Genomic DNA, 12448 nt, shown 5'->3' on the forward strand with positions numbered 1-12448 from the left:
TCGTATGACGTTCATAGTTTACGTGCACTTGTAGCGGCTACTTGTATGTTGCTGTATGCCACTATTGTGTGTTTCATATGTTCTCTGATCTACTTTTCCTTCCGCGTCACTGTTCAAAAGGTCGTTTTTCTTCGTCTTATCTTCCCTCTCAACAAAATAGTAATTTTTTTTGGCTGGTGGATGTGCTGCGATACGTTTCTATTCACCTTCACCATCCTGCCCCTGCGTGTATTGCTGGCAATCGGACAAAAAGTATGGGGATTGATCACTTTCAACCGGTATGTCAAGCGGCTCACTTCAGCTCATTTGATCGTATGATTATCATCTCCTCAGTAATTTACCCTTTTTGAACACGAGACTAATCGTTTTAAATAGGTGATAATCGTTCTGAAATTTTTTAATTGTATGCGAGCTGAGTGACAACCAAATAATTTTGTGAGCTGTTTATTTCTATTTGATGTATCACGAATCTAGGAAGCCGCTAAGCAACAATCAACAGTGCGACATACTGAGATTGATTATCGTCGTTGTTGTTTCGACCTTTCTGCAAATGCTAGACGCCAGCAAACTATACCATATGATTAGGAGCCAGGTATTAATGCACTGTTCTGCCTCGTTTCCCTAAGTGCGAATTGACTTAAGATTTCGAGTGGTCCTGTTCTGGAGTTTCAATGGGCAAACTATAACGTCTCTGACGGTCGAATAGCTTTTTTTTGTACATGCGGCAACTGCGGATGCAATGTGTAACATATCCGGGCTTTACGTTCATGTGCGTGTGTGTAGTATTGCAAGATCACTGTAGTATCCACCACGAGCCTACGACTTCAAAGAGTGTTCTGCGGAGCCCATTTCAAAATTTGTTTCAAGTTTCTTCAACTTGCTATTGTATACATTGCCAATATTTTCTGATAGTATCGATCGTGAAGGGAAGGCCTTGCAAAATATGTCGGTGGTCACAGGCTATATTGATAAAACCACAGAGTTGCTAGCATCAAGTGCAAATGATAGAACAATTGTATTGTCTTTCTGCAGGACACAATTCGATTGTATGTGATCTTCAATGTATTGGAGATTTTGGAAAAGTACTGTTCTTGGTTAGGGCAAGATATACTGGATGCGCTATTCTCCCGGCAACGAGCGAAACGCGTATTCATCGTCGCAATCGGGTACACGATATTGCACTCGCTCGTCTGCTTCTGTCAGGTAACGACGATAAGCTCCTGTATGGATTCTAATCCACTGTATCGTCTGTGCTCGCAGAAGTAGTCAGATTTATAGAAGCCTGGATGGGGTCCAATTGGTTTATTCAATTATTGCCGTCCCCGGTGTCGTTATGCGCTTTCTTATTCGGTACTCTATCATACAATCCTTACAACGAGCTCCTTATCTTGCGCACTGGCAGGTCATGGCGTTGCAGGTAGCAATCAACTCCTACAACCGTGCGTTGCTGACGATGCTGGTATCTAACCAGGTATGTGCTCGATTTATTTCGAAAGCTCTACAATTCTACAATTCTGGAAGTGCTCATATCTCGAACTGTCTATCATTTGCTGACGTCGGCCATTTCAATTGCGTTTCGTGCCCTCGCAAGAATTTGAGGTAACAGCTAGCTCGCATCTTATAGTAGATCTCAAACACACACTGTCTACTAGAAAATCATCTGAATTTGGCGTATACTCTTTGACAGGAACAGAGTAGATTCTCACACAGAAATTCGGACTATGATTACATTTAAGGATGCCGTGAGCCATGATATTCTTTTTGCCCTCCTGTTTGGAGTGTTGTGTTTGAAAACTGATCTACTAAATCATAATTCAGCTGGCCCCCAGCTTTCATCTAACAATGTGCATCTCACGGATTCTCACTCACTTAACAGTTCGTGGAAGTGAAGGGAAACGTCTTTAAAAAGTATGGTCGTGAACAAGTCTACAGAATCGCCTGTTACGACATCGTTGAGCGGTTCTACTTGATTACGTTTCTCGTTCTGATAGCTATGCGGAATCTCAAGGAGGTATGCAGACCCCATTTGAATTCTTTGTACTATTTTATAAATCCGCGTATATGTTGTTGGAATCACCGACAACAATTGCTTCAGCGTTAGCGATTGGCACTTTTAGCCTGGTACCTATCTCAGAATTTGATAACATGTACTGCATAGTTGTATTTGTCTATGCAGGTATCATCATATCAACCTCAGATTCGGTATCATAAAAAATCCAGTCTAAGCTCAACTTCGTGCATCTAATACAGCTTGACTGGTCGTGGTATCAACTAGATCGAGAGGCGTATCTTTTCCTGGGAGTAATGATGAGCGAAGTAGGTGTCGACTGGATAAAGCACGCCTTTCTGTCCAAATTCAATGGCTTCTCCTGGGTGGTTTATCAGGACTTGCGCAATGATCTAGCACAGGTAAATTCAAATGCCGGTAATTTTTTTCTTCTAAAGTCTGGTACTCTCGTACAAAGACACAAACAAACAACTGATCTATATAGCGCCTTGTTTATTGCTATTTCATAGTTCTTGTACACGGCAATCCACTCATTACTCTATGTTCTTGTACACTTTATGCGTTCATTGATGTGGGGTGCTCGAAATGCATTCCTACTGTCGACCGTATTTGGTGCACAGGGAGGTCAAATTCCACGTGTCAAGATCTCTGGTATTTGCCCATAGTAGGCTGTACTTTATTAAATAAACTCTTACGAAACACCTGCAGATGTCCGTAACACAAAGCGTCATAGTGGCCATCCTTACGGTACCGAAGTATAGCAGATCTTAGACATATGACACCTCAATATGTTGGTCATGAACCACTAGGCCCTATACAAATGTAAATATGCGTCAGACTAACTTGCATGTCCATAATTTATATCAACGTCCTGTCGCACTACTTCATGACAGGAGTTCGTGCTGAGTTACGCTGTCGATACCCAGGCTGCATTGTCTACCAGTCACAAACGGAAATTCATCGATCAAACGCACCTAGTTTCGAGACGTATAGGCTTCGTTGGTCTACCAATCGCTTGTGTCTTTGTTCGAATCACGATGCAATCTACGCCTGTTATACCATCGGGAATGACTGGTGTGCTTCTTGGACTTTTGGTCTGGCTATGGTATGCTAAATACTTTATGTCCTCTTTTTGTCCTCTATTGGCGTGCGTTTTTCAAGCACGAGATCTATGCGCTGTGAGGTGTCTTTGATCACCCCGAATTGAAACTCATAACGATGAACTAGTGCAGCATTATATGGAACTAATGTGTCTGCCTTTAATCTTGAAATAGCCTGTTGATGGTGAAAGTGATATCGTCGATTACCATCTTGGGTGCTTCATGCCAGCTAGTGCAATTTGACCGAAATTCTAAGGTATTTGTTCGGCATTGCATGTTTACTGTAGATCTTACTTTAAATTCACTTATGTCTACTTATGTCTCGTGGTATTTGTGCGCTCTGTAAGCGTCATGAAGATTTCAACGACTGATCTTTGATTTGCGTCTAGAATACTCACTTACCCACACATACAAATTCTTCCTCACACTATCGTAATCTTTGTCACAGGTGTCCAATACTAATGAGAAGAAGTCAGGAACGGGCTTTAAAGTCAATTTAGCAAACCCTCCGGACAGAGCAACCCCTGTGAGTGCAAAGGCTCCCTCCCCTCCCGCAAAGCCCTTCAGGACACCGCTCCGTGAGGTTCCGCCAGTCCAATCTTTTACAGAGCAGGGCCACGTATGGGAGAAGGTAGAGGCTGATTGGGACGATGCAACACAGATAGTGGCCAGACGGGAGACTATTGCTTGTTCGCCTAGTGAGAAGCGAATGAACCACCGTGTGAGGTCCAATCCGCCATTCGTAGGTACCACTCGTAGCAAAGGGAGGAGTATTGTGCGAAGCCAACTGCCGCCCAGAGAGCCGAGACATGGTCACTTGAGGACTGCAGGGAGCTTGGAATTGAGTTCGGGCAGTAGTATCGAAGACAGTAAGTGGCAAGTCGTACTTGAGTCAAAGATGTATTTGTTAGCGAGCTTGTAAGATGTATTTTCTGTGCTGCTTTTCGTCAGGCAACGTTTTGCTGAGTATTGGAAATAAGCCAGCGGCAGAAATTTCTTGCTGTGTTGTTACTTTCCTTCCATGGTATCCTCGTTTCGCGCGTTGATAACTCTCATCGCCCAAACTTTTATGGCCAAACGATCAATATCTAACAGGCGTATGGTCTGCCTTGATAAGGAGATTGACTCTCCCAACGTCGCGAGAATACATGCAAGCACTTCGAATCCCTGCAACCTAAAATTTATATACCACTACCAGTAGGTTTGCCCATGAGAAGAAGCCCTACTCTCCCGCCGTCGCTAGATGACCTGCAGACGACTATCGCGGCAAACTCATCACAGCTGAACACGCTCCAACGCCGGACAGGACGGTGGCCGTCAGACCTGCATCGCTCTGTCGATGATCAATCAGGTTGGGGGCGTCACCGGAGTTCCAAAGGTGTGTTTCGCATTGTAGAGGGAACTCGCGATGGTATTCATTTTTCAGTCATTGGGATCTGTAAATTTTCAAAGACATTGACATTGGAGTCGAAAACTTCAAATTATAGTATACCGAGACAAAGATTGATATTGGCAGAATTAGGGCCCACTTATTATCCGTTGCTAAGTCTGAATATCCATGTTATGGGGCGATATCTCGTCCTTTAGAAGTATAGCGATCCAAGCCAACGAGTACCGTTCTAATATTCCTTTTCTAGGGACCAGCAACTCCAAAATCAAGCAGACCACACAGCCGCTACAACGCATGCGCCGACAAACCTCCGACGTCGTGCCACGTACGCACAAACAATGCTCGTCACCTGAGCTGGTGGCAGACCCAGACATCAAAGCCGCCACTCTGTTGTCACGGAATTCATTCTTCGATTCCTTGCCTAACTCGCCGGTACAGGCATCCCCAAAGAAAGGCGCTGAGAAACTATCACTAGCCTCAGTATCGACTGTCCCAGTGTCGGGATTAACTCATGTTATGCGTGTACATTCGGGCACGTCGCAGACGTCGAGGCATTCGTCTATCTCGGTCTCTCCGCGTATGAATATCAGCCAGAGAGCGATGACCAATCGAAAGCACCCTGCTAAATCGAGTGTCACGGAGTGGTATGGTCGTAGTATTATGATACTGTGTGTGTGATCAGTTCCCTGTATAATTCGCAAGGGTGGACACCGAAGCAGTATGATTAGATGTGTTGCCTTTGTTTGTGTCGTGTGGGTGACTGATGCCTTAACCAATTGGTCCGCATGATTTTTGGTCGAGCTGAAGCTTCTGATGCTGCGTCAAATGGACCCCAGATGCATTCATTTCCTTTCTACAACCGGATCGGTGTGGTGCTGATGTTGGTCTGCACTTTAACCCAACACGTGCATTTCTTCTCCATCTGGTACTGACTTTATCATCTAACACGTGACTATCAGGGCCTCGAGTAGCCCGCCTGTGACCGGCATGATTCTATCGCCCAGAGAGACCGGATATGATCTTAGTGATGGGAAACCTGTGCAATCTGAGGTACGCTATTGTAAATTCATCTTCTCACATCTGCTTTCTGGACAGGTTTCGAACTGGCATTGCGTTCATATGGTTACACTTTCCGGCTATGAACGGTTTGGGCTGTTTTGTTACTCAGTAGTGGGCCTATTGCACTATTTTATTCGCAAGTTCGCTTTCATTAACGCATATATGTACTTACGCTTTTGCGCGAACGGCAGAAGCAAGCATCGAGTGACAATCCGGATGATTTAGTTCCTCAGCCAGTGTTGTTGCACGAGGCGAATTCTGGGCCCACATTCGCTAGCTTGGACAAGCTCGCTGCTGTAAACGACTCAAACCAGCAGTCCGAATGAATAAGACGCAAATATAATGCTTAATATCATGAGCAATAAACGCGATATCTCTTGATTGGAACGGAGATGCAAGTGAACGAGTGTCTGCAATAATAGCGACAATTCAATCACATGTGCATACAGAATGAAGAAAATGGTATAAAAAGTAGTATTAACATAAGCACCCGATTATATAGTTGTTGATATAATAGGATTACAATCTACCGATGTAAGCCAGGAGAACACAGAAAAGGCGCTTGACACTGTCAAATCATTAACCGTTGTTTTCTCCCCGCCAACGAACCAGCCAACATGCAAACGACGAACACGTTTCCCCTTCATTCCTCTCGAATCAAAGTGCACAGTTCAAAGCAATTTGAAGGTCGATCTTTCGTCCTCTACAATTTCAAAAAAAAAAAATCCTAGTTAGAGACCTGCTGCTGTATTTAATGGCTATCCGAAAAAAGGAATTGCAGTCACGTTTTGCTATTATGCGATTGCGCTGTGATAGAGTTCTGAAGCGCACAAGAAAAAGTCCTTGTTTCCGGTAGTTGATTCGAAACCCTTCGAAGAAAGTGTGTTCGTTGGTGTTTTACAAACACATTTCATAACCCGAAAAAAAAAATCCTTGTATAATTAGATTGCATAATGAACACTCGTTCCTTTGGCACTTGTAGCTGATATGGTATGTACTTGGCCCTTGGTAATTTCTATTGTAATTTTAATAAATCTTTTGTGAAGGATTGATAACGACAATCCAAGTAGATCTCTCAAATCTTTTGCAGCCTTGTATAATATCCTTGAAGCTTGTCATTTCACGGATTGTGGATCACGGTGTATAACAGTTTACTTCACTCTCAATAGTTAAAATACAGAACAAACAAATAGGTTTGTTGAGTGCTTCGGTGTACGCACTTTAATCGCATCCTTCTGCAATGTGAACATTGTACGCGAAGGACGAGTGCATCTACCACTGCTGAAAGGTATCTTGCAAAGGGCACTAGTGTGCGTTATGATATAGCCCTCTGTCTATGTAGAAGGGTATGTATGCATGCAATATGCATTCTGGATGTATTATATGTGTATATTTCAAGACCATTTAGCAGAAGTAGAAATTAAGAGAGAACGGACAAGTCCGTAAGATTATAAATATTTACTGATCAGTTCAAAGAGTGGCAAGTGGCATTCATCAAAACTAGCCCGCCAAAAAGTGATATATATATATATATTCAAAAAATGTTCTTGAGCACCAAATCAGTATTCATATCAAGCCATAAGGACGTATGACTACTGCTAGGAACTGGTGTATAATGAATCATCGTCATGACCGAAGCAACCAAGGCTTCCGAGGCTGTCTGCAGTTGTGCAATACATCTCGTGCCTATCTTAGCTGAGATCGAGAAGTTAGCCAACAAAGGCGGAATCACCACACGCCTGAACAAACAACAAGAGAGCTGTCTAACCAAGTGTCTAGTCAGTGAAGAAGGGGAACTGCGGTATCATGCCAAATGCATTACTGAACATTTGGGTTTATCACCAAAACGCATCAGGCGATTGAAGGCCAAGGTGCCTGTCGCTGTCACACCTGCCGCGCAGAAGACGTCGGCACCGGTGACTTGGCCATTGGAGAGCGACTTCACTGAGAACGATGTTCAATGGGTATGCTGTATTATTCTGCCTCGTTTCATGGTTCGGCTTCCTGTACTGATGTCTTAGTGGCTGTTTCTGTGTCTGCCCATGCCTCTTCGCTTATCTACAATCGGACGGGCGACGCGTAATGTAAATGTCAACTCAGGAGTGTAGATTTGCGACTGTATACGTGTACGTGAGTGAAGACTTCCACGACACGACAAATAGTATTTGACTCGATGTTAATCGTTATTCGATCTTGTACGTATTCCTGAATCTTTGTAACATTCTGCATGATGGCCGGACGCTGATCACGCCTGTAATGCAGGTAGTTAGTGATCGTTGTACCAAGATCATAGATCTATGCTTCGTAGAAACGAAATGTTTCCGACATGCTTATATCCTGGTAGTCCTTCAGTCGGTTTCTGTAGTATTCATTAGCGTCACAACACTCGTCTATCTCCATCGCTAGTATGCCCTAGTGCAATCTTTATAAGCAATCTTTATAAGCTAGCTCTACACTTCCAGACGCAGCAACGGAACAAGCTGCAAAGGGTGGCTCGCCTTCCATTGCTCAATAAGACTTACGTCATTCTATACATTTTTACCCGAAGCTGCTGGATGTCAATGACAAGATGTTCGAGAGCTTGCATCACTGCATATCTACGGGGAGAGCACAAGATGGGCTGGAGTATGTGAGTGTGTAGCTTGCTGGTCTGTGCGTTACATGTTTGGTGATTGGCATACCTTGCTTAAGTACAAAAACGTGTTAGTTCAGCGAAGCTTCTCAGAAAGGACTATAACAAATGCTGTTTTGTGCTTACGGCGAGGCATCTGTGGGTATCACCCAAAGTTATGAATAGCTGTCAAGCTAATATGTACATGATTGTTCTTGAATTATCGCGCACAATTAAGCTACCTCTGTTGGCGGGGTGGATAGCAATAGACCCCACAACTATTTCAACATGAAAGTTGCCACTTTCATCAGCACCCACGGCTTTACAGTGCTGGTGGTAGGTACACACAAGTTTATGTATGACCTTGATGTGAAATGCGATGATGTGTGAAACTTGTGGTCCCGAATTTGAACGCGAAGTCTTGTCCTTAAACTCAACATTATATAGCGAGATTCTCGTATAGGGTTATCACCTATCTTAGAATATCACATGAATACCTCATCGATAATCCCAATACTACTTTGCGAATTTTTGCCGATAGCGTGAGCACCTCTTTTGATATCACACGGCGCGAGTCTGTCGATAGCGTTGCTAATGCGACAGTGTTTCATTATCTCCAATACAGCTTCACCAAAGCGCTGGTGAGGAACATCGTCGATCTGGCAACGTACAGCGAGAAGCCACCTGACGCAACCGCCAGCGATGCACCAACGACCTCCTGAGTGGCACCGGCGGTCCCTATGCGCGCGCACAACAGCACAACCTGTACGAATGTGCTTTACAAACGAGCCTGATTTTTTTGTCGGTAGCAGCTGATATGCTGAAGAGATCTACCGACGAGGTGTAGCTGTTACGGTATGATCGTTACCAAGACGGATTGCAGACGCCGGCAGCCCAAGTTAGCCCTGTAGTTCTTGTAGACTATGCTATATTCAGGCAACTACACGTTCATATATCCGACCTGAGCCCCTTCAGAGAGGAATTGAGTCAAAACAAATACGTATGAACCCTATTCGTCAGAACGGTTACGAGTAGTTGGAACTACATCTATTGCTACACAGCAAGACAATCTTTTTATTGTAAGCACAGCAGAACCCAAACTCGCTACAGTTATCCAATATACAACCGTCAGTAGCCCTTGTACAATATGCAAGACTAGGCTTGTTTGGTTTTGAATATTGGAGCGAATCAACTCTTTTCCCCGGCATAATACCAGTCCAACGCCAAGAGAGAGAAAAACTGTATGAGCGGCCAGTGGAAACCCGCATATGGCCGTGGATCGTGCAGCGTCAATTTTAGCTGAACATGTTGACTCGGCTGCTCCGACGACGACGACTCTTGCTATTCACAGTGCTTTTGATAGTGCCATCACCAAGGAGCGATATGACTAGTGCTCTGCAGTCAGGGACTTAGGGACTGTAAATCTCGAGTAGTAAATTGTTCGCTGATACAACTGGACAGATGGTGCAGATTTACCTTCTGCTTTCATTGGAAGGACTCTCAATGACAGAGTATTTGCAAAGACACTGTATACGTGTCAAATGACCATTAACAGGCTGATCTCGGCGCCTGCAAATTAGCCTCTCATTTCCAAGAACCTCGCTTCGAAATCGAAGCGAATTAGCCCGGTTGGCGCCCACAGAGGATTGTTTCTCAATATGTGCGCGCTCCTTAACTAAATGGTAACCTCTTCATGTGCAACTACCGAGGAAGATCCAATTTGAGTACACCGTAGCATCCAGGCTGCTGAATGGTATCCTCCGGGGTGTAGGAGGTAATGGGAAGCATTGATATCTTAGAACCTTTTTTGCCTCTCAAGAACTAGCTAACTTTATTAAACATAGAGTCACCAACCCTCCTTTCCTCTTATCCTCTGGATCGATTTTGTCGAGAACGTTGACCTCGCAGTTGTTTCTCCTGAAGCACTCGAATAGCTGCCGTGTGCGAAATAAAACCGAATGTGCTTAGTACATACAAATATATTATAATCAGGCACATGTATACAATAAGGACTATACACAAATATACTATAATCAGGCACAGGTATACAATACGGACTATACAGCTTTTGTTTTTGTAAGTCTGAAACGCTTTTGCAAGTCTGAAACATGGGATCAAAGCATTTAAGAACATCGCTTTAAAGAAAAGATACCGTGCAAAAGGTGGATTTCATGACCGAATACACATAAGCCTAGTCAGTTTTACATGTGATTGTTCACATAATAGCACATCAATTCGCAAACGTGTGGAAAGTGGCGTATAGTTCACCTTACCTCATCTGAGCCAGCGAATACAGTAGACTTGTCTGTTGACCTATCACGGAAAGTCATGTATAGTGGCGGATTCTTGGGACCCTTCATTAGAGTCACACAGGTTGTAACGAACGGCTCTATCAACTCGCAAAGCCATACAGTGTCTGCAGCCAGAATTAGATCGGCATCTCGTGGATCATTATCCTGGGATTTCCAAATGAGCATAAATATTGATTGCTTTTAGACAGTAAGTGATATTTAATTTTTGTCAAGGTGCGTTTTCCAAAACGCACGTATGCATCAAAAAGATAAAACAAACAATTTTGGATTCGACGGATACCGTGCCTTAGACATATTTTTTAGGCTGCGTGCGAATAAGCTGTTGTCGCCCGGAAGGCAAATTTACGAGAATTTAAACTATGCGTAACTTTGATTTTCAAAGATTCATCTCCATATTCCAAAATAATCTGCATAAAGCGAACGTTTATGTTTCATGTAGAAGGCTTTAAAAATCAATAGGTAAAATGCGACATGTATTGAATACAATAATAAACTTGTGATGGCGTTAGTGTCTCGTGATATTCAAAACACCATTTCAATGAGCAGAAAATCAATATGCTGATATTCGCCGCACCTCAAATCAACGTAATTATCAATGTAATTTATGTAATGAGCGCGAGGAAAATGTTAGTCTCGCACCTGAGCATAGGTTCCATGAATTGTATTTCAAAGCACATAATTTCATGCATAGACATTGATTAAAATAGTATATACACAACTACAACACATAAGTATGGACCTCTCCGAGCATATGCAGGTCGATCGTAAGTGGCAATTTGTACCGCGATGCGCCTTCGAGATGTACAGGCGCAAAAGATACTACTTACGATAACTTGCAAGGCCACATCAGTCATCCAATCCAATGACATGGCAGATACAGAGCCTTCTCCGACTCGTCTAGATCCTTGCCAGGCACTACTTGACGTAGGCGTGTTTATATCAGTTGTACTGTTTTCATTCTCGTTGTATATTATGTTAGGCAATATCGATCCCATCACAACTGCTTCTAAGTCTGTTACAAGTACGTTGGCGCCTAAAGCTGACGCTACCAGCGAACTGAAGGCAGTACCCGCCCCCAGTTCGACGACTCGCGCGCCCTGTTCAAAGTGTGTTATAGGTTTAAGACACATGCATCACGTACACCCGGAAAGTTTAGCCACTGAACCTGAAAACATGCTAAACCAACACTTTTTAAAATTACAACTATCAAGAGCGGTTAACTGTAAAGGAAACGATCAGATTTAATAGCTAACTTCTTCATTGTACCTGAAGTTTGTCTTTGAGGCGATCTTGTAGGACGTTGCGGACCATCACCCAGGATGCCTCCCATATTGTAAATCCCGTTAATCCCGCTGGGCTATATGATTGCTCAAAAAAGTTGATATCTACCTCTACATCATCATCTTCTGGATTCAACTCTCGCCCCTTGATAGTAAGATCTTTACCATTGACTCGAGTGGTGCATAACATTCTGTATCAGAACAAAAGAAGAAGCTACCGGAGGTGCTCGTTCATAGTAACGGTGTAATAGTAAAAATAGTCCTCACAATAGATTTTTAGCGATAAAGTCGGGTCCAAACCCTATACCATGCACGGCGGATGTAACCTTGCGCTGTATACATACCGAACTTCTTCGTATGTTTTATTCTGTTTGTTTTATTGTTCAGGCTATGATTTTATTTGTTTTCTGGGGACCATAAAAGAGTCGGGCCGGGCAAGACTCTGCGACTTGCGCTGGACTACGAAACCTTCACAGTTTATTATCTCATTACTACGTACAGAGTTCAGCTAACGTATCATGCGGTTGCTTTGCTATGAGTGCGAATACAGGTTTATTTGTTTCCTGGGACCACAAAAGAGTCGGGCCGGGCAAGACACTGCGACTTGCGCTGGACTATTTATTTATTTATATATATGTAGTGGTTCACGAGAAACCTTCACAGTTTATTATCTCAATACTACGTGCAG

General features: G+C 43.4%; 3 protein-coding genes across 3 annotated transcripts; 2 read left to right on the forward strand and 1 right to left on the reverse strand.

Moving 5' to 3' along the window:
- The first annotated feature begins 154 nt into the window (after positions 1–154).
- Positions 155–6039, forward strand: SARC_08561 (hypothetical protein). Its single transcript, XM_014297462.1, has 13 exons — positions 155–278; positions 475–592; positions 1033–1203; positions 1403–1471; positions 1877–2011; positions 2251–2409; positions 2902–3113; positions 3283–3364; positions 3557–3977; positions 4307–4486; positions 4746–5142; positions 5458–5548; positions 5749–6039. Exons 1-13 carry the CDS (start codon positions 181–183, stop codon positions 5881–5883), a joined length of 2268 nt encoding a protein of 755 aa, XP_014152937.1. The 5' UTR covers positions 155–180; the 3' UTR covers positions 5884–6039.
- A 1018-nt stretch (positions 6040–7057) lies between these two features.
- On the forward strand, positions 7058–9849 carry SARC_08562 (hypothetical protein). Its single transcript, XM_014297463.1, has 3 exons — positions 7058–7521; positions 8106–8182; positions 8794–9849. Exons 1-3 carry the CDS (start codon positions 7186–7188, stop codon positions 8888–8890), a joined length of 510 nt encoding a protein of 169 aa, XP_014152938.1. The 5' UTR covers positions 7058–7185; the 3' UTR covers positions 8891–9849.
- Positions 9155–11994, reverse strand: SARC_08563 (hypothetical protein). The gene is made up of 4 exons (XM_014297464.1): positions 11747–11994; positions 11308–11577; positions 10442–10624; positions 9155–10102 (listed from the first exon to the last, which is right to left on the reverse strand). The coding sequence occupies exons 1-4, from the start codon at positions 11948–11950 to the stop codon at positions 9983–9985; spliced, it is 777 nt and encodes a 258-aa protein (XP_014152939.1). The 5' UTR covers positions 11951–11994; the 3' UTR covers positions 9155–9982.
- Between the last annotated feature and the right edge of the window lie 454 nt (positions 11995–12448).

Source organism: Sphaeroforma arctica (assembly GCF_001186125.1).
Source record: "Sphaeroforma arctica JP610 unplaced genomic scaffold supercont1.782, whole genome shotgun sequence".
NCBI classification, from domain to species: Eukaryota; class Ichthyosporea; order Ichthyophonida; genus Sphaeroforma; species Sphaeroforma arctica.

Coding starts and splice junctions, on each gene's coding strand:
- SARC_08561 (XM_014297462.1), top strand. CDS start 181: ATGTGCTGCGATACGTTTCTATTCACCTTCACCATCCTGCCCCTGCGT. Junction 279..474: donor GGATTGATCACTTTCAACCG/GTATGTCAAGCG, acceptor TCACGAATCTAG/GAAGCCGCTAAGCAACAATC. Junction 5,549..5,748: donor GGAAACCTGTGCAATCTGAG/GTACGCTATTGT, acceptor CGCGAACGGCAG/AAGCAAGCATCGAGTGACAA.
- SARC_08562 (XM_014297463.1), top strand. CDS start 7,186: ATGACCGAAGCAACCAAGGCTTCCGAGGCTGTCTGCAGTTGTGCAATA. Junction 7,522..8,105: donor CTGAGAACGATGTTCAATGG/GTATGCTGTATT, acceptor TTTTACCCGAAG/CTGCTGGATGTCAATGACAA. Junction 8,183..8,793: donor AGAGCACAAGATGGGCTGGA/GTATGTGAGTGT, acceptor TCTCCAATACAG/CTTCACCAAAGCGCTGGTGA.
- SARC_08563 (XM_014297464.1), bottom strand. CDS start 11,950: ATGTTATGCACCACTCGAGTCAATGGTAAAGATCTTACTATCAAGGGG. Junction 11,578..11,746: donor GCCTCAAAGACAAACTTCAG/GTACAATGAAGA, acceptor CACTTTGAACAG/GGCGCGCGAGTCGTCGAACT. Junction 10,103..10,441: donor TATTCGCTGGCTCAGATGAG/GTAAGGTGAACT, acceptor CGCACACGGCAG/CTATTCGAGTGCTTCAGGAG.